The 26556-nt window shown below is 37.9% G+C and overlaps 1 protein-coding gene across 1 annotated transcript in view; it reads right to left on the reverse strand.

The window, feature by feature from the left end:
• The window catches only part of CCSER1 (coiled-coil serine rich protein 1), a 1077958-nt gene that overhangs the window by 376426 nt on the left and 674976 nt on the right, over positions 1-26556 (reverse strand). Inside the window, exon 9 of the mRNA XM_065405630.1 lies at positions 22382-22459. Coding sequence (XP_065261702.1) covers positions 22382-22459 — 78 coding nt within the window. The remainder of the gene's footprint in view (positions 1-22381; positions 22460-26556) is intronic.

The following is a 26556-nucleotide window of genomic DNA, read 5'->3' on the forward strand; positions in this document are numbered from 1 at the left end:
TCTACAGAAACTTAATAGGATTTTAAAGCTATTACACTAAAATTTACAGAATTCAACAGAGAATGATATCCTTTCTGTAGGTTTTGGTGCAATATTTTAGTATTTTAACTGTAACAGAAAGTTCACTGAAAGTGCTCATGAAACAGTAAGAGTTCATGATTCTAAGGAACAGTAAGAGGGAAAACAGTGGAATAAAGACAATGGACTTAAAGAAGTCTGATTTTAGCAAACTCAGAGAATTGGTAGGTACGATCCCGTGAGAAGCAAGTCTAAGGGGAAAAAAAGTTCAGGACACTTGGTAGTATTTTAACGAGACATTATTGAAGGCACAAAAGCAAACTATACGAATCCATAGGAAAGATATGAGGCCACCTGACTTAACCAGGAGATCTTCAATGACCTGAAACTCAAAAGAGTCATGGAAGAAGTGGAAACTAGATCACATTACCACAGAGGTTAAACAACAACCACAAAAGAAAAAAAGAAAAGAAAAAAAACCGCAGCTATGTAGGGACAAAATTAGAAAGGCCCAGGCACAAAATGAGGTTAAACTAGCTAAGGATATAAAGAGTAACAATAAAGCAGTTTTACAACTACATGAGAAGCAAGAGGAGGACCAGGGATAGAGTAGGCCAATTACTAAAAGAAGAGGGAAAGCCAATAAAACAGAAAATGCAGCAATAGCCAAAGTGTTAAATACCCTTTTCTGTTTCAGTTCTCACCAAAAAAGTTTGCAGTGATTGGACAACTAACATACTGAACATCAGTGTAAATGGGGAAGGATCTGAGGCTAAAATATGAAAAGAACAAGTTAAGAACTACTTAGAGAACTTAGATATCTTCAAGTCAGCAGAGACCCATCAGCTTAACTTTGGTAGCCAGAAAGATAATGGAGCAAATAAAATAATCAATTTGTAAGCATGCAGAAGAAAACAAGGTAATAAGTAACAGTCAACATGGATTTATCAACAACAAAACATGTAAAAACCAACCTAATATCCTCCTTTGACAGGTTAACAAGCCTTTGGATGGGGATGAAGCAGATTATGTCATATCTTCACGTTAGTAAGGGTTTTGATACAGTCTCTGAAATATTGGTCTACCCAGTGTTCGCAGAAAGGAAAACATAGCAAAGCTAGTGAAGAAATTGTGTGATATGCCACATCTACTGTTAATTAAAGACTTGTTTAATCCACAGCATGGTTGTCTGACCTCACGTCTCCCACTGTGGATACGTTTACTGGGTGAGGGATTTACAATAGAGGATGCAGGGCAAGCTTCATGGTCAGCAGAGAAGATGGCAACTAATGATCTTGTCTCAGACCCCACTCAACGTCAACCCGGGTTTGATTTACTGCAAAGGCAATGGAGCCTTCTGGACTGGTTTCATACTGGACACAGAATTTATGCTGCAGTGGAATTTCAATGGTATTTTAGAGACAGTCCACTATGTTAATGCAGGCAGCCACAAACCATGACACACATTGTTGAGGACTTCAAAATGACTTGACTTCCTGGAGGTTTTTGTGCCTTGAACATTGTTGATAAGAACACTGTGGCTTGGCTTAACTGAACAGCATATGCCAAATAAATAATACTGTCTCACATGACCTTCTCATTCACAAACTAGAGAAATATAGTCTAGATTAACCTACTATAATGTGGATGCACAACTGGCTGGAAAACTGTACTCAGAGTAGTTACCAGTGGTTCATAATTGAACTGAAAGGGCATATTTAGGCATAGAGAGTACACGTAGAGTTTGTGGACAAAACCAAGCTAGGCGGGGTTGCAAGGGCTTTGGATGACAGGATCAGAATTCAAAATGACCTTGACAAACTGAAGAAATGCAAAGTACTACACTTAGAAAGGAACAATCAAGTGCACAAATAAAAAAATGGGAAATGACTGCCGAGGAGAGAGTACTGCGGGGGGGGGGGGAGGGAGCAAGCATCATTCTAGGATGTATTACCTGGAGTGTTGTAAGCAAGAGACAAGAAGTCATTCTTCCATTCTACTATGCACTAGTAAGCTTATTAGTCCAGAGAAGAGCAACAAAAATGATTAAAGGTCTACAAAATGTGACCTATGAGGAAAGTTAGTCTTCTCTTCTCCAAGCTAAACGAAGAGAGGACATAATAGTCTTCAAGTACGTAAAAGTTTGTTGTTCTCCGTTATCACGGAGGACAGGACAAGAAGTAATGGGCTTAAATTGCAGTAAGGAGATTGACATTAGATATTAGGAAAAGCTTCATAACTGTAAGCGTAGTTAAGAACTGGAACAAATTTTCTAGGGAGGTTGTGGAGTCTCCTTCACTGGAGGTTTTTAGGAAATGGTTAGACAAACACTGGGGTGTCAGGGTGTCTAGATAATACTTAGTCCTGCCTCAGTGCAGGGAACTGGACTAGATGACCTATCGAGGTCCCTTCCAGTCCTACATTTCTATGATTCTTTTCAATTCTATAGGACCATTCTGTAAGGATAATTTATTTTAAATATCTTTAATCTCCTCCCTCCTCCATAAACCCAAAACAAGGAACAAGATCTGGAAAAATAGTAATTAAAAGGGGGGAAAAAACCATTATTTTCTAGTTTTTTTTTTTTTTTTTTTACACATTTGAAAAACATGCTTTGAGAGTGATAAAAATGGTGTTATAAGAAAGAGAAGTAAATTATGAGCCAAATGGGACTGTGATGTGGGGGAGGAAGAATAAAAACAATACTGCAAGATAAAAGGAGAACAGAAAAGGAACAATATCAGGGGGAAATAATGAGTAAGAACATAAACCATACCACTAACAAAGCATCAAAAGATTCCCAACAGCAAGATGTAGTTGCAAAATTGGCAACAAGAGATGCAAGACTGGCGGAAAAGACAGAGAAATAACAGCATTAAAGAGTGAACAAAACCAGTTACGGCTCTCCCCCCTCCTACTTATGGTAGGTATAAAAGGCTCCCACGTTCACCTACCCAAGCACTTTCTCTTAGTACTATAACACAAACAACCTGTGTGTGTAATAGCTATATCATTTGCCTGTAAGACAGACAATATTCACCAAAATGATGGATTAATTTTTAGAATTACAATGACTATCATGGAATCACACACAAAATAAATCCAGAGTGAAAAGTGGATGCTGTCCAGAATTCTAGAGCTAACGGAGGAGACCAAATAGTTGTATTTTAAAAACATTGGGCTAAAATTCACCACTGTGGTAAGCAGCTGTAACACAGTTTCAGTCAGTGGAACTCTCCCAATATATTTGCTAATACCAGTTGTGAATTTGGCTCATGTTGTGCATTGGGTCTTCTGGTATTATATTAGTTAGGAATTTTAAAAAAATCATATGGCTATTCACATATTCTACATTGCATTCAAATTCCACATTGTTATTCAAATGCTCCCTACCCATGCTATGAATAAATTTTTTAACCATCAACAAACCGAAGATTCATGACAGCATGGATGCCAACTTTCTTGTACTAATAAACATAGCTTCAAGTGTCTGCTGAAGAATTCTAACATTGCAACTGACACTTGCAAAATACTGCCAGAGGAAAGGGAAAAACCAGAGTCAGGAAGTGAATTGAATGCCTGTTTTTAGGAAGCCAGACCTGAAATTCACACTACACAACAGCATCCTGTTCATGACCTTGGATAAGCTACTATGCCTCTCCCCACTGTGTTCCAAAATAATGTGTGATTATTTCTTGGGTCTAATATAAGGAATAAGCTGTGGGATTTTATAAAAATAGAAACACTCCTTTGACACGAAATCACTATAGGGTGCCAGACAGCACAAATATAATACCAGCATTTTTACTCTGTAATGTATACCAGGATTAGACACTAGGTATAAAAGGAAAAGTAATTTTGATGGTCTTAGTATAATTTCTCCTCAGGAATTCCTCTTAAATCACAGAACCACCCCAAAATTTGCTACAGCAGCAGTCATTAGGGAAAGGATACCCAAGACTAGAAGAATAAGTATATGTCAAATCTGGACTAAGATATATTAGCAAGGTTTCGCAGAGATGTTTGTACAATAGCACTAAGCAAATGCCAAAAATAGCTGACATGAATCCACTGAGGCCTCATTCCATTCATTCCTTCCCCCCCCTCCACCCGCCCCCCAAAAAATATTCAAAGCAGCAGCAAGAAGAAATGGTGGAAAGAGAACAGGAATAATCTTTGCATTTTTACCATCTCCCCTCTGAGGAAAGAGAAAAAAATAAAGCAGCAGTTGAAAACAAAGAAAGTAAGAATGAAGTGGGACTCTCAGGTATTCCTCCTCAACAGTCCTCACCATGTCTTCCAAATATCCTGGGACCAACACAGCTATAACAAAACTGCATACAACAATGGAAGCTATCATGAAACTTGTATGTTAATATGAAATTTACTTAAGGCAATGGCTATATATTACTGCGTATGATTCTAGATATAGTAGCAGCTAATGTTTTATCTGGCCTATTCTAAGCTTTGGTGCTGGAGTCTACAGCATTTATGATTTGGGGGTAAATCCTGCTTGCCACAGTCTTGCAAAGTTCCCACTGAAGTTAATGGAAGGTTTGTGGAAGGGTGATGACGAGAATTTTGCCTTAAGTGGGTAGGGAGAAGGGAAAGAGAGAGCTACAAGATCCAGGGGATTAACAAAAAACAAGATAACACCACTCATGAAAGATTTACTAAACCTCTCTTTACACAACTCTTCTTTTGCAAGACCTATACTTTGGTCAAATTGGCTGAGATTTCTCTTTTTGTAAAGTACAGCTTGCTTAAATCACTACTGTTAACTGAGAACATAATGCACTATTACATTTATGATTAAAGTTCCAATCTAATTTCACATAATTATACACATTAACCACTTAGATAATGTCAAAGGATACATTCCCTGAAGTCTGTGTTATTTTATCTATCAGTTGGCTATTTGGCACGAAAGCGTCACACAATCAAGTTCTTTCCCAAGTGTTTGTTTGCGGATCATATAAAATGTGCAGGATGTCTGCTAAAGAATGGGAATGTCTGTTTTCTTACAAATGTCAAGTCGTCTAACAGAAAAATAAAACTAAATTTTACTGCAGCTTTTTAATATTATGCTCCTAAAATGTAACACAGGAAGAAAAATGAAGATGTATGACTTACGTTATTGCTGTTCTGCCTATGTAAATCACCGGACTACGAAAAAAAAAATTTATGGCGCAGAAGTGCATATCTAAAACTTTTGGAACACCTGGATGGTGATCATTGAGGATGATAGCAGGAGTAACATGGCTAACGTGGGTGTGGAATAAACACTACTTTGAGCAGAAGCTAGGGTACTTAAGAGGCTATTTATCACAAGGTCGATGGCTGATAGTTACTAGTCATCCTTAAATTAATTAAAAATGAGGTCCCTGACTCTATATATAATTTGGAGTTGCTTGTCTAACACAAACACCCAGCTTTAGCTCTTAAGAATTCCAATAGTAGAAAAGCATAGATTTATAGTTACATTAAATTAATCCTGAAGCAATTTATACAAAATATGAATGCAGCCACTTCTGGAGTGGAAGGGGAAACTGTCTGACAAACAGCAGACTACATTGCACTGTGGGGAAGGCAAACTTTGGAGAAGATAAGAACATGGGAGGGAGGGGGAAATCCCTGTTCTTACAAAAAGTACCCAGAAACAGCACAATAGGCTTGCTACATAAACCCATACCACTTCTTCAAGGCCATTTGTGACAGTTTCCCCTTTGTCATCCTGCAGGTGTTTTTATAAGTAGGGCTGCAGATTTGTCACAGCAATTTTTCTTTAATCAAAAATAAGATGAATCACGGTAAATGTAATAAAATCATGGGTTATTCAATTGACCGCAAATGCTCCCTCATTTTTTAAAACAAAAAATGCTCTCATCTCACCAAGTGGACAGCAACCACACAGCGCAGCACCCTCTGCCCCCAGCACCGCAACCCTAATCCTGTCCTGGTGCAGAGGGGAGATTCAGGGGCCTGGAGAGTGAGCCCATCCTGCAATCATCCCGCAGGGGCACCTCTTGTGTCCTGCCTGCAGAAGTTTCTCCTGTGACTTCGCTGTTCCTCAGGGCTGAGCCTACAGCCCTGCTCTGGGCATTGCGACCTAGAGTGCAGGACTGCAACACTGTGCAAGTTTGGTTTGCCACTCAGTCATGATGGAGGGTTGGGCAGGTCAAACTTGAGCTGCATTATGACCCAGAATGGGGCGGGCGGCCCAGCCCCACAAAACATGAACTGCAACTGCAGGTTGAGTCACAGGGAAAAAAAAGATTTTCCCTATTTGTCTATCTGTGACTTTTTTCTCACTGTGACAAATCTGCAACCCTACTTATCAGAAAACTGTCCCAGGAGCATTTCTCTCACAATCCTCAAAGGGATTTGTTTGTCTACACAGAGAGCAAGAGCATGACCCATGGTACTTGTTCCTTCCTGGTTTTCCCAGCTCTGTTAATTTTTGCACTTGGAGCAGTTTACAGTTCTATGACTACTCAGTGACCCACTTTTCATTTGCTCCTCTTTGTGAGCTGGTAAATGGTGGCATGCACATACAGAGGCAGAAGATGGGAGGAGGACAATATATCACAGAATAAAGGACCAAATGTAAAAATATGATGCAAATAAAAAATACTCAGACAGCTTGTTTAATGTGTTAGCTCAATGCAAGTACAAAGTATTTCTGCCGGCAATATTGTTCTTCATCAGTGGACAGAATGCTGCAATTTTGCTCATTATAGGAAAATAAGTCAAGGTTATCATGCCACATTTGTGTGTGTTTTTTAAAGGTAATTGTTCTCAGTACTGGGAAAAATGCTCATATACTCTCAGAAGAGCTAATTTTTACAGCAATTATACGTTTTTATATTGCTTTGTTTCCATAATAATTCAAATGTCCTGCTACATCAATAAGTTTTCTTGCTTAATTCTCTGTAATAAGTAGAGAAGAATCTAATATGGAATGACATCAGAATTTTACTTTTGTATTGACAGTTACTGCATCAAAGCAAGCCTGAAGAAAGGCACACATCTATTTGTTCTTATGTTAAAAGCAATTTTATACACTAAGAGCCTTTTGTGCTTACTAAGATTCAGGAGAGTTTTTGAGAAGTTTCTATCTGTTTAATTTATTGCTGTTGTTACTTTAACTGACTTAGTTGAAGATATCTGATTGTATACTCTAGAAGCTGGAATACCACTCATGTCAACCATGATTTTTGCAGAACAGCTTTGTCTTGCTCTTAAGAGTAACAGAAGACATCTGGGCAAAACATGAACATGAACAGTTTCTCATTAGTTTATACTCTGATATGAAATTAGGGAAAAACAAAGTAAAAATGAAAGGATAAAAGATTAAATGTATTGGAGGAGTTGGGCGACTTCTGGATAGGGTTGAAAATATGTTACTTGTGCTTATTACCCCACCAAAGCTCAAAAGTCACACCCAACTTTGCATTGTAATGACATTCACAAAGATAATGCCCGCCCCCCCCCCCCCACTGTAATAGTTTTGGAAATGATAGTTCAACATGGAAAAGGGATTTGCTGTCCTTAAATAAAATCTTTTATTGGAAGTTCTACCTTGCGAAAGCTGCTGCATATCAGGACTGCAGATAGCACACAGGTAAAATGAGACTGTATACTCTAGGAAACACCACTTTATTTTATTATTGGAACCCTAAATTGAAAATGGGTTACTTTCCAAAATCATCTTCATTGATTTATTGTACTTGCTGATTCACATCTGTCTCCACTCCGAAGTTCTACTTACTGCTTTAAGGCAGAACAAAAACCCCAGTGCCAAATCACTGCGATGAACACCACCCTTTTCTTCTTCTAGGTATTCTTCTTCTGAACGAGCTAGTGTTTGTGGCGTGATAAACATGGTAAGTATGACAAAAGCATGACAAAAAATAAAAGGGTATGGAGCGGCAATAACTGTATTCCCATGACGACTACAAAGAGGAGTCTCAGACTAGAAAAGGAAATAAGAATGAACCAGAGAAAACAAGTGACAACAGCAAAAAAGAAGGGGAAGTTCAAAAGTGAAGTGTCAATAATCTCTAGGTGATCAGTTCAATTGTCTTGATTTATTGTGTATTTGTGGCTCATTAGGTTCTTGAAGCAAAATAAGGTTGCTTAACATTTATGTAATAGTCCTATTTATCTTCAAATGTTCCACAAAGATCGTTTAGTTTAGTTCTGGGACAAATACTTAACAGTAAAAAATATATAAATGATACTTAAATAAGTTAAAACATTAATATTTTGGTGTGAAATCTTGGCCTCAGTGAAGTCAGAGTTTTTCCAACCTAAACCCTGGCCTAAAAGATGATCTTGAGAGTCTGGGGATCAGAAAAGCAGCTAACCAACATAAAAGATAAGAACTGATAAATATTGCCACCTGTATTACAGCTACCATATGTACAAGTCAGTTAACATAATCGACTATATAGACTAAAGTCTGTTTTGGAAAAAAAAAATTTAAACTAATTTCAGGCACCTTTAAAGCCAAAAGGTGATTTTTTGTTTTATTCAGGTGTAAAATGCCATCTTTTTCAAATTCAAGATCCCAGAGGTTAAACAACAGCTGATGTTCAATAAACATTTTTCTCATATACACTATTGTCATTATAATGATACTATAACAATGACAGAATTTGTCTGTAACACTGCATCAGCACCTAGTACAATGGGGTCTTGATCTATGACCAGGGCCCCTAGGCACCATGGAAACACAAATATTAATAGTCATCCAGTTAGCAGGTGATGATTGGGAAAGGATTAAGAGTTTTGCCGCTACCCAACCTAGTTATTTGGGAAGTAGGAATGGCTCCCTAAGGGGATAAAAGACGATCCAAGTTATGGTAAAGCCAGATAGCCCTAGGTCAGGAAACTTAGGAGCAGCCAAGCCTGGGGAGAAGTTTGAGTTTAACTTGGTTACCTTATGTTGATTTCTTTGGTTAAAAAGGTCACACTCAAAAATAAATAAATAAATAAAATAAAAGTTAATTTGGACTTTACCTAATGTGTACACAGATTTTTTAAGGATGGGTTCAAGAAGTCACCTGCTGTCTACATAGACACGTACATTTTTGTGTAATCACTGAACCATGGCCAGGGAATACAGTTTATAGTTCATTCATCTGCTTCAGTTGCACTTTAAAAGATACCTCACGTAAACTGAAACTCTTATGAAAAACTGCAGAATTGAAGGACAACAAAACAATGATTCCAATGACTTCAACACAAGTGGAGAGTACTCTGTACCCTAAAGGATATGGCCTAATGATTCCTTAAAATACAAGTGGATAAATTCTGACCTCCCTTATGCTCATGGAAATCCACTGCATAAGAATAATCTTTAGGCAAAATACTGCCCACACTTACAAACCATTATTTATACAAGAAAATGAGTATTTGCCCAATACATCATGCATTTAAAGGAGTTGCTCTTGTGTTCACTAGTGATGGATATCTATTACTACTGCAAGACTGAGAATAAAAGCTTTCCAACTTAATGGTTCATTTTCGTAAGACTGTGGACTTTTAAAATATGTTCTCTAATCTCAGAGATTCAAGGGTCAATAGACTATTGTTTCTTAGTTATTTTTAATAACATAGCTGTACACAAATGTTTTATTTTAGATAATGAATAACGATAATTTATTAATAAATTTAACAATGCAGATCTAGTCACAAAGTCTTATTTTTGATAATGCAAAGCTTATGAAATAGTAGTATTTTGCCAAGTTAGGTAAACACGGGAAGTACTGGTAAATCGAGGCTCATTTCATATTCATCAATATTTAATTAAATCCATAAGTGCAGAGTGTCCAGATGCTGTTTTTTAATTTAAGAATGTTGGAACCAATGAGATGCTGATTGGTTTGTAAACTGAGCCGTCAGTACATGGAGAATTCCACAGGGCCTTTAAAAAAAAAAAAGGAAAGAAAAGAAATGAAATCTTAAAAATTAAAAAGATTTATGCATTGATGGTAACAAATCAAATAAACCAAAAATGTGCATTACAGCTCCGCGGACTCTAAACAGCCCATGCAGATACTTACCATGATACAAACAAGCAAGCTTTCAAGCTAGTGATAAATGAAATAACATAAATCTCTAAAGTATTCCTGCTCATGCTGATAATTTTAAGAGACATTACAATTAAGTAGAGCATAATTAGGGAGGCCAAGGTGTTAGATTTATGTTGGAAAGAGGTCAGAAGAATGAACTGGATAAATCCTTTTTGCTCATCTCTAATTTCTGAGACTTCTCTGAGTTTCACAGTGTAGGGGATTTCTACATGTAACCTGTACACTACATGAAAATATTTTCAGATGCTGATTAGACTCTATGGGGCAGTAGGTAGTTCTCTAATATTTTTTTAAAAACTCACTTTTAGCTTCTATTAATACCTAAGGAAACAAAATTCTGTATTACTTTGAAAAGCAGTGGAGATCTGCGACTCATTTCTGCAAGGTATTAACCAGTCTTCTGAGCTGCAGAGTTCCCTTAGCTCCCACTGACTCTTTACTGAGGCCTGGTGTACACTGGGGGGGGGGGTGGGAAATCGATCTAAGTTACACAACTTCAGCTACGTGAATAACATAGCTGAAGTCGACGTACTTAGATCGACTTACTGTGGTGTCTTCACCATGGTGAGTCGACTACTGCCGCTCCCCCGTCGACTCCGCCTGCGCACCTCGTGGCAGTGGAGTACAGGAGTCGACAGGAAAGCGCTCGGGGGTCGATTAATCGCATCTAGACTAGACGCAATAAATCGACCCCAGCTGGATCGATCCCTGCCCGCCGATCCAGCGTGTAGTGTAGATATACCCTAAAGAATATTCAGCATCAGGATCAAGACCCTAATGTAAAACAGAAAATAGATGAGACTACAATTGAGCATTTCCCTTAAAGAGATGTTATCAAATAACTTTTCTTAAAATAGGTATGCGTTTGCTTGTAATGCCTTGATAGAAATCTGAAATAAACCTCTGTAGCAACTTCTTGTAACCTTTTACATTTGGCATATGTCAATATATTTAATGGAACAATACCCCTAAATGGCTTTGTCTTGTGGTTTTCCCCCACACTTCATTTTTTTTTAAAGTTTATCACTGATTATGTCTTCTGCACAATGCCGGGAAAAGGGCTGATAAGTTGTGCCCCACTGGCATATGGATGGCTTGATACTAACTGCACAAAATATATTAGAATCCTGAATGCACTTGTCCCGCTTCTTTCTTTCTCAAGTACTAAATTATGCCTAGTTAAAATGTTTCTAAGCTAGTTGGCACTCTCTGTTTATAAGAGATATAAAAAATGCAATTTCAATACATAGAATATATAATTAAATGGCAGCCTTCATATAAAGCATCCTAAAATAATAAGTCTCAAACAAAAATAAGAATAAGGAATTAAAGAAAGGACATTACTCAGAGATGAAGATTTCCAAACAGGTAGTCAGCGCAAGCGAAAGAGTGACCCTCAATCATGGAGAGCTGCAAGGAGCAGACAGAGATGGCCAGCTCAGGATGAGCATTGCCTGCAATAACAAGTTCTGCAGGATGAAGAAGAAGAAATAATGTAATTTTTAAAAAAAGCCTCCAAGTAAAAGTTGCAGAACTTAGAAGCGGTGAAGAGTCTTAACATTGTGGGATACCCTAGATCCTGCTTTAGTACGTTAGAAGTGTGATGTCTGTGAAATCTGCAAGGGCAAAGATGGAAATGAGTAAGATGCAGGGTAGAGCAAGTGAATAGGAAGTTGAAAACCACGAGGGAAATTTTATACACAGTTACTTAGTTACAATGGAGCTCAATAGGGAAAAAAAATCCCTTAAAACATGTAGAAAACAGTATACTGTATCACACATCTGTTCCTTTTATTGATCTGTAAAAAATATGGTTATCAATCAACATCAAGAAATACATTACTAAGTGTTTTAACTGTGCCTTTATTTACAGAAATAGGCAGAAGCCAGCTTGTGAAAAACAAATGGAAACAGAATATTGTTGCTAATGTTCAGCACCGCTGGAAAAGGTAAAATTAGCCTCCTTACCTGTGATTTTGTCTTCTCTAAGTGGGTACACAACACTCCAATAGCCCAATGCATGTGGGTCATCAGCATGGATTGAATTTGGGGGAGGCATGTGTTTTTGGTATGAAAGTTCCAGGTTCAGTCCCTCCTGCCAACCCTTTTTGGGGGGTCATTGCCAAGTGGTAACTCGTATGTAGAGTTGAACTCTTATGTACATCAAATACTTGGGACGGGCTTCCTTTGCAAGCGTAACATTCTGGATATGTGAATTCTGTCTCCTCCAGTGGACAGTGCACAACAAAAACTTACTAATGAGACCACTAATGCAGTTACTCCTTTAGTTAAAGGTGGTAGAAAGCTGTGCTTTTAGTGCTTAAAGTACCAGTTTGTTATCCAACAGGGTCAGTATGTGTGTGTGCACATGCGCATGCATATCCTCAGCCCTCTCTTTCATTCAGAAGAAAATACATACACAGATAAAAATCGTCTTTTAGGAGCAAACATACTATGAGACATTATACAATTTCATGTTGTAATTAAAAGAAAAAAAATTAAACAGCAGAAAATAACCCACAATGTGAAAAGCAATTCTACAGAAGAAACAATCATGCATCCACACATTTTATATGGAAAGGTACAGACAGAGGTGCGCTGTGACATATTGGGGCACAATCCAGACTAATGGGGGGCTGTGTCACCCCTGCCCTACAACCATGGATGCCTTACAATGACTTGCTCAAGTAGCTCCCACATGGGCTGTTCACAAACAGCCTTCCAGCCTGCAAGCCACACCATGCTGAAAAGTCCCAGTCTTTTTAATCTCTCCTCATATGGAAGCTATTCCATATCCCTAATAATTTTTGTTGCCCTTCTCTGTACCCTTCCCAATTCTAAGATATCTTTTTGGTTCACTATGAATATACCATAGGGATGACAATCAGAGAAAAACTGCCCAGCACATCGAGTTAGTCTGCCAAGTGCTTTCAAGGGATTTATGTTCTACTGTACATAGTATAAAATATCAACCATATGAATGTATGGGTGTAAACTACACACTGTATTTCAGGTTGGGTGGAAACAATGAGAAGGTATGTATAGCTGCATGGCTGATGAGAGGGGAGAAGACTGAAGGTATGTGAACTGAGGAACAGTGCCATACTTTAAATAATTACCCTAAAATTGCAACAGTAATAAGGATCTGACTCCCCCCCACCCCATAGGTTTTACTTTCAAGATCTAAACATGTACTTCTGATTAGATCTTGCCATTTTTTCCTCTTAACTAACTCCTAGTTACTATGATCCTGTCTTGCAACCTCCTTTCTTTTCCATTACCAGGTTTCCCTCAGGCAGCGGGGATGGCAAACAGTGCTGAATTATGGATGGCAAGGATGGGCCAGCTATGGAGAAAGACCAAGGCTCATGTTCCAGATATCAAACAGCAACATGAAAAGATTTAAAATAATGAATGAGTCCTAGTTCAGTCCTTCGTAACAAATGGGGTTCTAAAGTAAGAGTTATTCCTGTTTTAAAATGTCTGATGCAATCCACATCAGATACAGGTATTTAAGTCAAATGTTTGAGTGCGTTAACCACGAGGAAGTGAGCTGGAAGGCGTTTCCTTTTGAAATTAAGGAATATCAGTAACAAATAGCAACTCAATCTAGAGAAAGTTTTGAGAGACCAAAATGACTGTATGATGCCAAGTGCTGGATAAATACATCATAATGCCTTTTAAAAATTAAGGTTATTAAGAGAAAAAACAGCACTCACAAATTTGTAACATGATGGTGCTAAATGCATATAATTAAAGATTTAAAAACAAAAAAACAAACCTACACCTTTGTAACTTAGCATGTGTGCAATGTGCAGTTACATCCATTTGGCTACATTCTCTGCTAGTATAAATCTGTGTAGCTCAAGTTCAGCTGAAGATCTGGCCCACAGTTTTAAGAATACCTGTCTATACCTTATCTCTAACACCCTTTTACACCTTCAGTAAGTGCAATATCAGGAATGTTATTCATTTTAATACACTTTGTTTATTAAGCAAAATCCCACCAACATATTTGCCCAAATCATAGAAAGGAAAATACCAGAGAAGAGAGAGAGCAAGTGATGTACAGTCTTACAAATGCAAACATTTTCACAATAAACAAAACTAACTCAGGAAATGTGGTTAATATTGCACTGAGAAAAGTCAAGTTAGGAACAGTAGGTTTGCACTTAAAACCCAACCTTCCCAGTACTCCCAGTAGAATCATGGCATCACAATGATCTTGCCGCCATGTAAATTATTAAAACCTTTTAATAAAAGATTAAAATGCATTAAAAGTCACATTAAAAGCTCCAGATTTTCACCCAAACCTCCAGGGGGCAATCTCCGAGAGCTATAGATGTATAAAACAGTCAAAGTAGAACTAAAACCCATTAAACAGACATGCCAAATTGCTCTTAGGTAAGCCACAATACAACTATTTACCATCTTGGTTTTGGTTTCTATATGAAAGCCACTTATTAGCTTACAGATTAATAGACATTTTCCTTGCTAACAGTTGCAGGATCAGGCACCAGTATACATAGTAAGTACAGTTTCACTGTGTACATTTATTTTAAAAAGTAGCTTCTACATATACTTGTTATTAATTTATTTCAGTTAAACTTCTACTTTAATTTCTTTAAATATCAAAAAATTGTGTAAACTGATCTTTCCACAATGATTTTTCATTTCATTGGGACTTATATAAACGGGGTGAGGGGAAATTTCCCAAACCTGCATATTTATACTTTTTCAATAGCAAATGAGAATGAATCCCATAATTCAGACCCGAGTCACAAATGTATAGCATCCAGAAATGGAGACAGTTCTATTTGTTTCAACTCATAGCATTTAGAAGTGTGATTTTATAAAGTGCTCAGCATAGCCCTAACTCTGGTGAAGCCAATAATAAAAGTCCCATTGACATCAACATGGGAAGAGGCAGATCAAGACTGAGTGTTTTTGAAAATCTTACCCTACATGTATATGCCCAATTAAAAAAAAAAAAAAAGTATATGCAAATGCAACCATGCACAATGTGCACAACATGGGTCACATGACATACAGTAACTTTCCATGCAACTGTGGTATGCGTGACCGCTGTGATCCAACGAACTTTCGACCGTAACTGGCAGAGAACACAGGGGTACATAAGGGCTATAGGGATCCCCTGGGTATGGTATTATTTTCATTTTAATTGAGCAAACTGTGTCATGTAAGGTTTCCATTGAAAGTCTGTCACACAGGTTATCATAATCTGTGTGAAATGTATGCATGGAGATGTGTATATATTGAAAATTATATTCTTCAAGCATCAGACATTTTACATATACAACTTGGGCATGTGCAAAAGTTTGCATGCATATCTGCACATTTATTCTGAAAACACTTTTCTTATTCTATAATTGTCTAAAACATTATCTATAACTAATTCTTGTTCTGCTCTAAATCTCCTGCCTCAGTCATGAATCCTGATTTATCTGTAACGTTAAACACATTACTACTACATGGAAGAGTTGACATTCCGTGGAACTGGATCTTTCTTTCCCCACACATCATCAGGCTATATAGGCTTCTGAGCTAACACTGTGTGTAACTCATGCCTCCCCCCACCCGCAAACTCTTCCTCCCAGAGGGCAAGAATAGCAGGACACTCCTTCAGGTGAATTTCAGAGTTTTGCTTGGAAACCGTTCCCACTCCAAGTGATTATGTCTTTGGGAGGGAACAATATGGCTTAGATAAAAGAACCTACAGTAGAGACACAGAATCGATATAGCTGATGTGCACACACAATGCTGGTGTTTGTCAAAAGGTAAAAAATAATTCTTGTTTATAGCTACTGTGCAAAGCACATATTGAAGCACACTGGCAATAATAAATAGAGAGCACCTTGATTAAGATCATCCTGGTTTAATATTACCATTAATGGAAGCATAGGACCAAATCCAAAGCCGAGAGGAGTAAATGACTTTATTGGGCTTGGATCAAGCCCATACTTAATTTTACCTTCACTAAAATAATAAAAAAATAAAAAAAGCAGTTTAGAGATACCTGGTGCACAATTAACATAAGTTTAGGGTACATACAGGGAGAGAAAAAAAGAGGGATAATCACACCTGCTCTTAGGGACTGTTATTTCAAATAGAATAAAATAAAGTACTCAACCACTCAATCCAAAACCACCAGATTATAATGGCAAAGTAGTACTACTGTCTGAATTCCTTTAGCAATAGAGGCTGAGAGCTTCTCTATAATGGTTTGTTTCTTCATTCAAATATATTTTCATCAAGGGGATATTTGCAGTGCCATGGGCTATAAAATATTTACAGGATGTGTATATATTATTTTGAAAAATCTATTTATATAGTGGACATAATCAGAAGAATCTGCCCTACAGTTTAATGTAATCTTGTAATTGGCTACATTGCTACTTGACTATATCTATTCATCTTCCATCCTGTTTTAATAACCCAACTGACACACAAATTATTCTTTGAGCTCACAATAAAATAAGCCTGTGCAGTCAAAGGAAGGTGAAGGAGGTTAAATTGGCATTGATTATTTAAGACATATTCATCATTTATTTAGCAATTTCCCACATCACAAAATCTGTGGTGCTCACAAACCTTTCTGAGAGATTCTGACTTTGTTTTTAAATGATTCTCACTACAGGCCTTATAAAGCAGAACAAATTTTGCACTAACAGATGTTTGAGGTCTCCTGTCAATCTGCAGCATAATGAAAGTGTGCCACCTTTTGAACCTTTATATGCCAGCCTGTTTTCCTTTAATTGCATGCACGTGAGTTCTCTTTCTCTCTCTTTCACACACACTCACTCACGATAGTATTTCACTTCAATTTAGGGAGGTAGCAAAGTGGTCATTGTGAGCAAATGAGGGCAGTGCTACTGTACCTCATCATGAAGGACAGATTTTTTTTTTTTTTTGGCAAGCTGAACTGCACCGTTTTATTGATATGGAAGCTGGACTAAGCATTGGGCACCACAGCTTAAAAAAAATCAGGGGAACACTGTTATCATTCCTTCCAGTTCACAGATAAGCCATCTTCTTTGTATTTTACACACTGTTACTGCCTTTCTAAATGGAAACATCTATGTAAATTCCCAAAGTACTGAACAGGAGAAAAGGAAAAGGAATAGAATACATATGTCCCCCAACAGTCTGCAAGTAACAGAGGATCGCCAAACTATAATTCTCCCATGTACTGTCTTCAACGGAAGCAGGACTGCTGGTCATTTAAGATGGTCAGACTCTAACTATAATTATGCTACATACCATGTGGTGATATCCACATGGTACATTGCAGACAAAAAAGACGAACTAAATTAATCTAATTTAGCTACCTTACCTGCAACTCTGCACCCCACTTATCCTTCTTCATCAGGGTTGCTTCTTGCATTCTGAATTTGTTCCTTTCCTTCCTACCCTCCTGCCATACCCACCAAAAAAATCAATGTCCTCAGTTGCAGGAAAGGGAATATTCTGTCATGGACAACTGAGGTACTAAGGTAAGGTACTATATGGCTAGATTCAGGACTCACTGAATTCAAACCAGACAACCCCACTGACTTCAAGAGACTTTGGAACACTCCTATATCTCATCAAAGCTCAAGCTAGAAAACAGTACCTTTTAACCACTGTATATATCCCACAGCTCTTCAGTGGGGCCGAGCCATTGTTTCTAATAGACACAGACCATGACCCAAAACTGATTCAGACACCCATATCCATGTACTCTGGGGCCTTCAGTATATGGAACAAAATTTTGCAGCCCAAGCCAATCTCAAGTTCTTAGCCATGGTAACTCATAAGATAGTGGACCTTAAAAAATAAAATATCATTTTAGAAACCTTTATAGTACCTACAGTCAGATATACGCTACAGTCTTGTATTTGCATATATATTGTACACTAAGTTATCTGGTGGCATAAAGAGATTTTGTTAGCATTAGAATGAAGCCATTAATGAGTTACATAGGTAATCCAAGAAGAGTGCAAATAAAACCTCTACATCATACCATATCATAATATATTCTGTATTCAAAAAGACTACTTTAAGAAATGATTAGGGTTTTAGAACATTTTAGTGATATGCTGCCGATAGAGCAAGGTTCCATTAATTATAAGCTAGAGTGAGAGAGAGAACTTAGTACTAATACAGTTTACTTTTTAAAATGCATATGTAAAATAGTTTTTTTTCCCAAATAAAATGCTAATGCAACAATACATTTGTGTTTGAAGAGAAAAATGTCAGAGAATGCAAAAGTTAAGGTCTTCAGGGTAACCCTAACTCATCATCACTGCAAAAGTGTCGCATGTTGACAGTATTATACGTGTACAGAGTGGGTGAGTTATTACTACTAGAATATTGATTTCTTAATTACTGCCTTTTGTGATTTCATATATCACGTTTTTATAGCAATGATTCATGTAGATTGCACATATAATACTTTTAGTTACTAATTAGGTTATTAGATGTAGTGTACATATGCAACATAAAATATTTACTGCAGTAGTGAATTAATGTTATTGTGAGACTCTTAACTTTTTGCATTCTCTGACCTGTGTGTTTAAACATAGAACTTTAATGTAATATTAGCACCAAAGAGTTTTGTATTTTTTTTTCAGTTTTCATACGTACATGCACCCCCTCATCCCCTACCCCCCGTCACATGCACATACTTTATTGTATATACATCCAAACAGAATATACAAATGCATACCCAGATACATATCAATAGATATACAGGGACACTTAAATGGGAATATATTTTGCTCAATAAAACCTCATACAAAACCAAAGAATGTGAGTATAACTGCAAATGACTTCAATGAGAACAAAACTGAACCTACTATTACCTGTAATAAGCATCCTCTGTAAGACAGGGAACAAAAGCTAATAAGTGAATGAAAAATATTCCATAAAAAGAATATACATAAAATATAACATTGTAAAAAGAAGAGTTATTTATTTGCATATTCTCTCTCCTACCCCTCATGACTTGGCTCTAACTTTATTACAGTCAAGATCAGTATGGCCATAATTTACTCATGCAAAGAAAAATATTATCTCACTTTCCTCCATGATCTTGTTCTCTTTATTACAGTTTCTCCAACTATTCTGTATAAGACAAATCATTCCAGACAGCTATGTTGTGTCATATCAGAAAATTCCACATCTGTTTATGTTGACATGTCACATTAAGTTATGTGAGAAAACACGATGATGATGCCAACCGCAGCACAGTAGGGACGTACCATTGGGGAAACTTGAAAATTTGTTGGCACAATATTATTTAAGAGACAGCTGTTTAAAAAAAAAAAAAAAAAAAGAACTCTGGATTTACTGTTTACTCACTGCTCAAAAAAATGTGACTATTGATGTGACCACCTCAGAATTCTTAAAGTATTCTAAAGTATACACAACCTTATGATCCATAGATCAATCAATAAAGTATTTTATATCCACGTTATCTGTATTTGAAACCATACAGTGATAGTATTTCACACAGACATTATGGCTTAATTTTTGTAACTACTGTTTAATTACTAATAAATATGTTTTCCCACAAATTATGAGTTCACCTGATGTCCCTCATTAAGAATTTCAGTTGATCATGTCCCACAGCTGACTCACTGTAGACGAAGAGGTGTGGAAGGGGAAGTAAGTAATGTCCATGTCACTAGTTTACTGCTCTCACAGGCAGAGTACATCACTGCCACTAAGCTCAGCCTCTGCTTAAGGGCTTGGATCCTGGAGATACAGTAGTTGGTGCTGGTCCATTATTAGTTTAATTTATTTAATTTACATGCATTTACAGGAGATGAAAAAATGATTTCCTTCAAATTGTGATAACTCCTCCCATGAAAAGTATACCCATAAAACACAATGTAAAGACTTATTTGATTAAAATTAATGCTAATTGTATCTAGTGAAATATGACTTGGCACAAGGTGGCCTGAACCTGAGAGATGCGGCGTGGTGCCAACGTGCTGTCTTTCATGGGAGTTATGGGCACTCCTTAACTTGCAACTCAGGCCCTTAAAGATAAGCATCTCTTTCCCAAGATAGTGTAATCTTCGGTATACAAGACACCATAATTCATGAAGTAAACACAGCAAATTGTGGAAGATCAGCTGTCACTAGGGCAGCTTCAGTACTTTTATTTTTCCTTTTAAAATGCATTTTCTCTAGAATCTCAACAATTTCTCTTGGGATCCCAAAATGTCCTAGCTTTTGGTAGTTTTTAACTCCCTGCCAAGAAATTAAAGGAACAAAGAAGTTTCCAATTTTACTGAGAGGGGCAATTCAATTTAAGAATGGGAGAGACAAACAGCTTTGCAAAGGTTTTCAGCATCTGGTAAAACATGAAAGAACAGGCTCTTCTGGTAGCAAAATCCTGTCAGATACAAAGATGGATCACTGTAGCCTGAGATTTCGGATATTACATAGTTTGTCTTAACATCAACTCATAGCAATTTAAAATAATACTATTCACTTATTCAACGGAAAGCATGCACAAATTTGAATTATAAGACACTTGATAGAGTCACATTTTGTGGCGGATAGCTAATTTCCTCCAACAAACAGTATCAAAATGTGTAGGGTACCAGTACTCTGACCATATGAAAATCACCTTGCTGGATGCATTTGTTGTAATCCCAAAGTACTGAAGCAGTTACCAGGTTTCAACATTTCTCATGGATTTTCTCATCATTTCACAATTATGCAGAAGAATATGGTGGCACAGACATTGTTACCGATTCACAAAGAGAGATCAGGGCAGAGAAAAGCAAGGAGCAGAAAAATGACAATTCAAAAAAAACCCAAAAAAACAAAAACAAAAAAACCCATGAAAATTTTTAAAAGCTTATAAAAACTGAGTTCTAGAGTGAGATGCGCAAGCATAATAAATCATGACCAACATTTTTCTTATATAACACAGTTTCTTAACACTCAACGAGAAGGTTACTGTTTGTGGCCTTGATTCAGGAAAGCATTGAAGCACGTGCTTAAATCCACCCTTATTCAGGAAGGCACTTAAGGACTGTGCTTATTTTTAAGCACATGCTCAAATCCCATTGCTTAAAGTTGGACACATGCATTAAATGTTTTCCTGACTAGGAATGCTTTTCTGAATTGGGGGCTGTGCTATTAGTTTTACATACAAAACATTTTTTGCCTGACAAACTTCAAATTGTTTATGTCTGGTTAACTATACATCTCAATACACATTTAAGATTACTGTAGTTTCATTGAGTTGAAGTCATAGTATTGAATGTGATTTAAATAATAATAGAGTTTTGTAACTAAAATATGCATGTTTGACATTCACAAGGATAGATGTGTAAGAGAAAACACTCAGGCCCTAATACTGCAATGAGATGTACACAGGCAGACCCCTGAGCCTGCATGGAACACCAATAAACTCAATGAGGCTCTGCACAGGCTTGAAAATCCACATGCATGCACCTCACCCCAGAAGCAGGGGCTTACTGCATATGACACCCTTTGGCGGCAAGTATGGTAGGAAGCTGCTTGAGTTACAAAAATACTATGGCTGTACCTACACTCTGCTTGAGATTTAACATCCAAACGCTCTTTACCAATAATTGTTCAAGGCATAAAAAAATTCCAACGCATAAGCAAACTACTGTCTCCCCATATTCCACCAGTGACAGACACATTTTATAATCATGTTTGTAGTTTAAACCGTTTCACAGAGCATAAATATGCTCTTTTCACACCAGGAAGAAAATTCTAATTTTCAATTAAATTACTTGCAGTATTCCCTGCTGATGCCCAACAATTAAAATATTAATGTCAAGTTCTTTGCAAAGTTGTGTGCCTTTTGTCACATACCAGAATGCAAGAGTGACTTGCATAATCTATGATGATTGCAAACATAACTTCATTGTTAATAAGTGCACAAATGCTGTTTAAAAAAAATACTGAAAGATTTCACATTGTACTAATATGCATCATCCTAGACGTGTTCGTGCCCATTCTAACAGAAGTATATTGGAGCTGTTGGTAAAACAAGCAATTAGTATGATATTGGAATGTTGTCAGGTAGCTGTAATTATCTTTTTCTGTTGCAGAAGGCATTTGAGAATCATTTAGGAGCAAAAGAACAGTGTTCCACTAAATCCTATTAAATTAATGCATGGACATTGCACTAGCAGAGGTAAATAGGCTGGTCAAAGTCTGAATACCAATAAAGAAGACAAAAAATACTGTTTAATACAGCTACTTACATCATGGCCTACAAGTTCAGTCTGTGTGGATTTATCTACTTGGGAAGCGAGAGCCTTCTGTAAATGTTGGGCTTTCTCCTGCAAAACAAAACAACATATTGTAGGTGAGTCATATTCTCCCTCACTGGGCTTTTGAGCTACTAACATCCAGATTATAAGTGCAAAACTCATGCACTGACAGCTGTTTGGAAATGGAGTTATCATGGTATTCTTCTCACTGGGAGATTTGTTTTCCTGGTACTGTTATCTTATGTATCAACTGATCCATTTATTAAGTGAGCAGTGAGCTCAAACTGTGAGTATGCATGATTCAGGAGTGCTATGGGAATATCATTGCAATGTGATGTACGGGATCCTCCTTCAGGAGCAGATTTAGGATTCTGTTAACCAAGCACTGCTGTGGATGCCACAAACATATTTTAAGATGGAGAAGTTAGCAGCATACTACCCAGCAAAGCCAGATTCTGAAGGATGAGAAGGGAGATTCATAGACTAGAGATGACTGGAACATTTTCAACAAAAATTCTCTCATTGAAATACGCGGTTTCATGCAAGCCAACACATTTCGTGAAGACACATCAATTCCGATTACATTTTCACTGGAAAGGTTTCTGAGGTCCAGGGTCAAGCAGTATTTGGTCAATGAGAGAAAAAGAGAGAAAGGAAGAGTACCGATTTTCTAAAAAATCTGACTGTAACCGAGCTGGCTGCCTCCTGCGTGCCCCCGCATGGCCGCCTCCTGCGTGCCCCCGCATGGCCTAGGGTCATGCTTCAGGCAGCCTGCCTGCGTTTCCCCTTGGACTGTTCCAATCAGGCTTTTTCTTGGTCAAAAATATCCCTCCATGGGGACTGGTTTTATTAATATAAAATAAATTCTAAACAAAACTGACCCCCCCCCCCCCCCCCAAAAAAAAAATCCACTCATAACTCTTCCTCTCCCCAGGCCTTCCTGCCTGGGGCCTTTGCAGTCTCTCCACTGCTTGAATACTGTCACCAGGTGTCACTACCTCAAGAGCTTTCCTTACTCTCTGCAGACTCTGCCAGTTTCCTGAGCTTTGCCCACTTCATTGCAGATGCCTGGGCTCTTCATAGGGCAATCATCCTGCTGTGCACCAGCAGTGGCTCTCTCTGTAATCAGGGTAAGTTAGTTCCTTAAGGGGCAAGCCACCCAGTTACATACCCTCACTACTCCCCTTAGAACCTTCCCACCCCCAGGCAAGCTGTACTTTTGGGAATGCGCCTTCCCCCCAATTGACCCCTGTTGCTAGCTATGTGATTGTGCGGGAGTTTATAGAAATATATGTCGGGCAGAAGTGGAGAAGCCCTCTTTTACCTGGACCAGCATCCACCCTCCCACTGATGGAAATGGTGAAATACCATTTGGTCAGGATCCGCTGTGGGCACTAAGCTAGCTGCTCCCTTCTCGGGGGGCCAGGAAGCAATTTTTCCTCTCACCGCCAGATTGGCCTAAATGAAGGGGGTGGGGGAGGCAGGTTTTCACCTTCCCCACAGCAGGTTCCAGGGGAAGCTTAATTGGCAGTGAACATGGAATGTTAAGCTATGTCATCACAGCTCATTATGATGACGTAGGGTAGATGTCTAGTGCAGGTACTTTATAGGGACGGGGTACAGTGATCAGATAAATGGACTGGTAAAGGATTTAAATGAAGTATTTATTAAAAAAGAGTGCAAATGGGGAAGGGGGTTGGGGCTCCTATGGCACGGAAGAGAGCCAACCTCCCTCCTTTATAGCCCACCTTAATCCTCATTTGAGTAGGGAGAGATGTTAAGGTCCCAGCAGCGGATGGGCTGGGGACCAGGATGGGAAAGGGGGAGGGCTGATGGAAGCCCTCCTGCCCCCAAGTATATATTGAAATGGTCAAGGAATTACCTACACTGTATGCTTTTTTTCTAACCCAGAGAGTTAATAATAAAGTTGCAGCCTAATTAAACCACATGCAGTATCTCCTGTTTTTAGTCCTTTGGGAGTGGGGAAAAGCCCTCATAATACCTTTTAAATGTTTCTGAAACTTAAGTTGTAATAATAGTATAGCATATATGAGAGCAAGTCCACTTGTACAGTAATAGACAAATGTCATCATTCAACAGATTTCAAAGCATGGCAGTATCTTTTTACACAATAATTCAACAAACCATAAGCTGCCTAAGTAATAGCATTCTTCAAATATCAGAATTAAATCAATTTAATAGTAATACCCATTCTTATATTTTCTCTTCTTTCTGTATATTTGGCTGATTTATACTAGTTAAATTAGTTAATTATGGGAGCAATACTTGAAAAGCAATTCTACAAAGTATCTACTTATTAAAATTGTTGAGTAATAAGAGGCTATCAGGGTCCTTAACACTACAATGTGTTCTTCTGATATAAAAGCACTTAATAAAACTGATAACTTGATATTGCAAATATAATTTTATACAGTATGTACTGTATCAACAGAAAGACAGTATAATGGGCTGCAGTGATAATTCTGGAAACAAAAAACCTCCTAAGTCCCATTACATCCACACTACTAAAGGTGAACACAAAGTAGCATGACTTTGATTATAGAAAATAAAGTGAAAATTTGTTAAGGCATCATTGTAAAAAAATTACCACATCAGCTTCCATTGGCCCAGAGCACACTTAGTCTGTCCCATCCCTCCTCATGACAGCATTCTAAAGTGAGAACCAGAAATTCCAGCTCACAGGTATAGATAGCCAAGTCTCCTCTGCAGTTGGATAATTTTGCCCAAAGACAAATTTTCCGGTACAAGTTGATATTCATTTTTTTCCTGAGTGCTTCCTTTTCAGATTCCAAGCGCTCTCCCTAAGTGTTATCACTTTAGAAAATTCTATATCCAGAGAAGGTCTAATTTTGTAAACCACAGTTATCTGAATACCTGACTATGATAAAGTAAGGTTATTTAACATGATTGAGACCCCCATATTTGATGACTCAGTTTGGTCCTGCCTGTACAAAAAGGACTAGAACATGCTATAGTCAAATTTGGAAGTTGTCCATTAGTACTGGTTCATAATATAGACATTTTTCTTTCACAGTATAAACTGGGCATCCGCGGACATGAGAAATATTATGGTCTAGCCCAATCCCTGTAAGCCTGCTCTAAGTAGCCCTTCCCCCCCCCCCCCGGCCACAAACTCCCTCCATTGCTCCCATTAGTCAAGGGATACAATCCTCCCCACACCCCCCGCACATAATCATGGATACATTCTTTACGATGAGTGCATCAGATAACAGGATTTCTGGATCTAAGTGGAACGATTATCAGACCAACAAGACTATAGCATTCTCTGGTTGAATCCTGTCCACACAGGTATGGCTAAACTACATAGTGTTTTCAAGACTAAAAACACCACAGAGGCACAGCACTTAAAAAAAAAAAAAAAAAAAGGATGTTTATGTAGCTGTTGTCTGTGCACAGACCTTTAACATGTAGGCCCCTATCCAGCGAAGCACATATACTTAATTTTGATCATATGAGCAGTCCCCTAAACTTCATGGGGCTACCCGTGTGCTCAGAATTAATCACATGCTTAAGCACTTTGCTTGGCTGGGGCCTTAAATGCAGTTTAAGGTGCCATTATCAGTGAGGGACCAAGCAAGCTCTGCTCCTTGAGTAAACCTCAAAACATGTTTTTCTTCAGTGATACCCTGACGGAGGACATGGGGTGTTTTCCCTACTTTCCTCCTAATCCAACAAAGAATAGCTATTATGCTAATTCCCATAAATACTGTACCATCATTACAGCCTGTGCTTCAGAAGTTAGCACAGCGTCAATACTGAACTACCTGGAGTAGCAGTGACACTATGTGTATTAGAATGAAGACCATTTATGTATTTAAAGAACTTCCTAGGTTCTACAGAGAATGTTACCATGTTTTATGATTAGGGCTCTACCAAATTCATGGTCCCTTTTCCTCAATTTCATGGTCATAGGATTTTTAAAAGAGTAAATTTAATGATTTTGATTATTTAAATCTGAAATTTCACGGTGTCGTAATTGTAGGGGTCCTGACCCATAAAGGAGTTGAAGGAGGGTCACAAGGTTATTGTAGAGGGGGGGGGGGAGTGCTACTGCTACCCTTACTTCTGTGCTGCTGCTGGTAGTAGTGCTGCCTTCAGAGCTAGATAGCCGGAGAGCAGCGGCT

The sequence above is a fragment of the Emys orbicularis genome, chromosome 5 (assembly GCF_028017835.1).
Source record: "Emys orbicularis isolate rEmyOrb1 chromosome 5, rEmyOrb1.hap1, whole genome shotgun sequence".
NCBI lineage: Eukaryota > Metazoa > Chordata > Testudines > Emydidae > Emys > Emys orbicularis.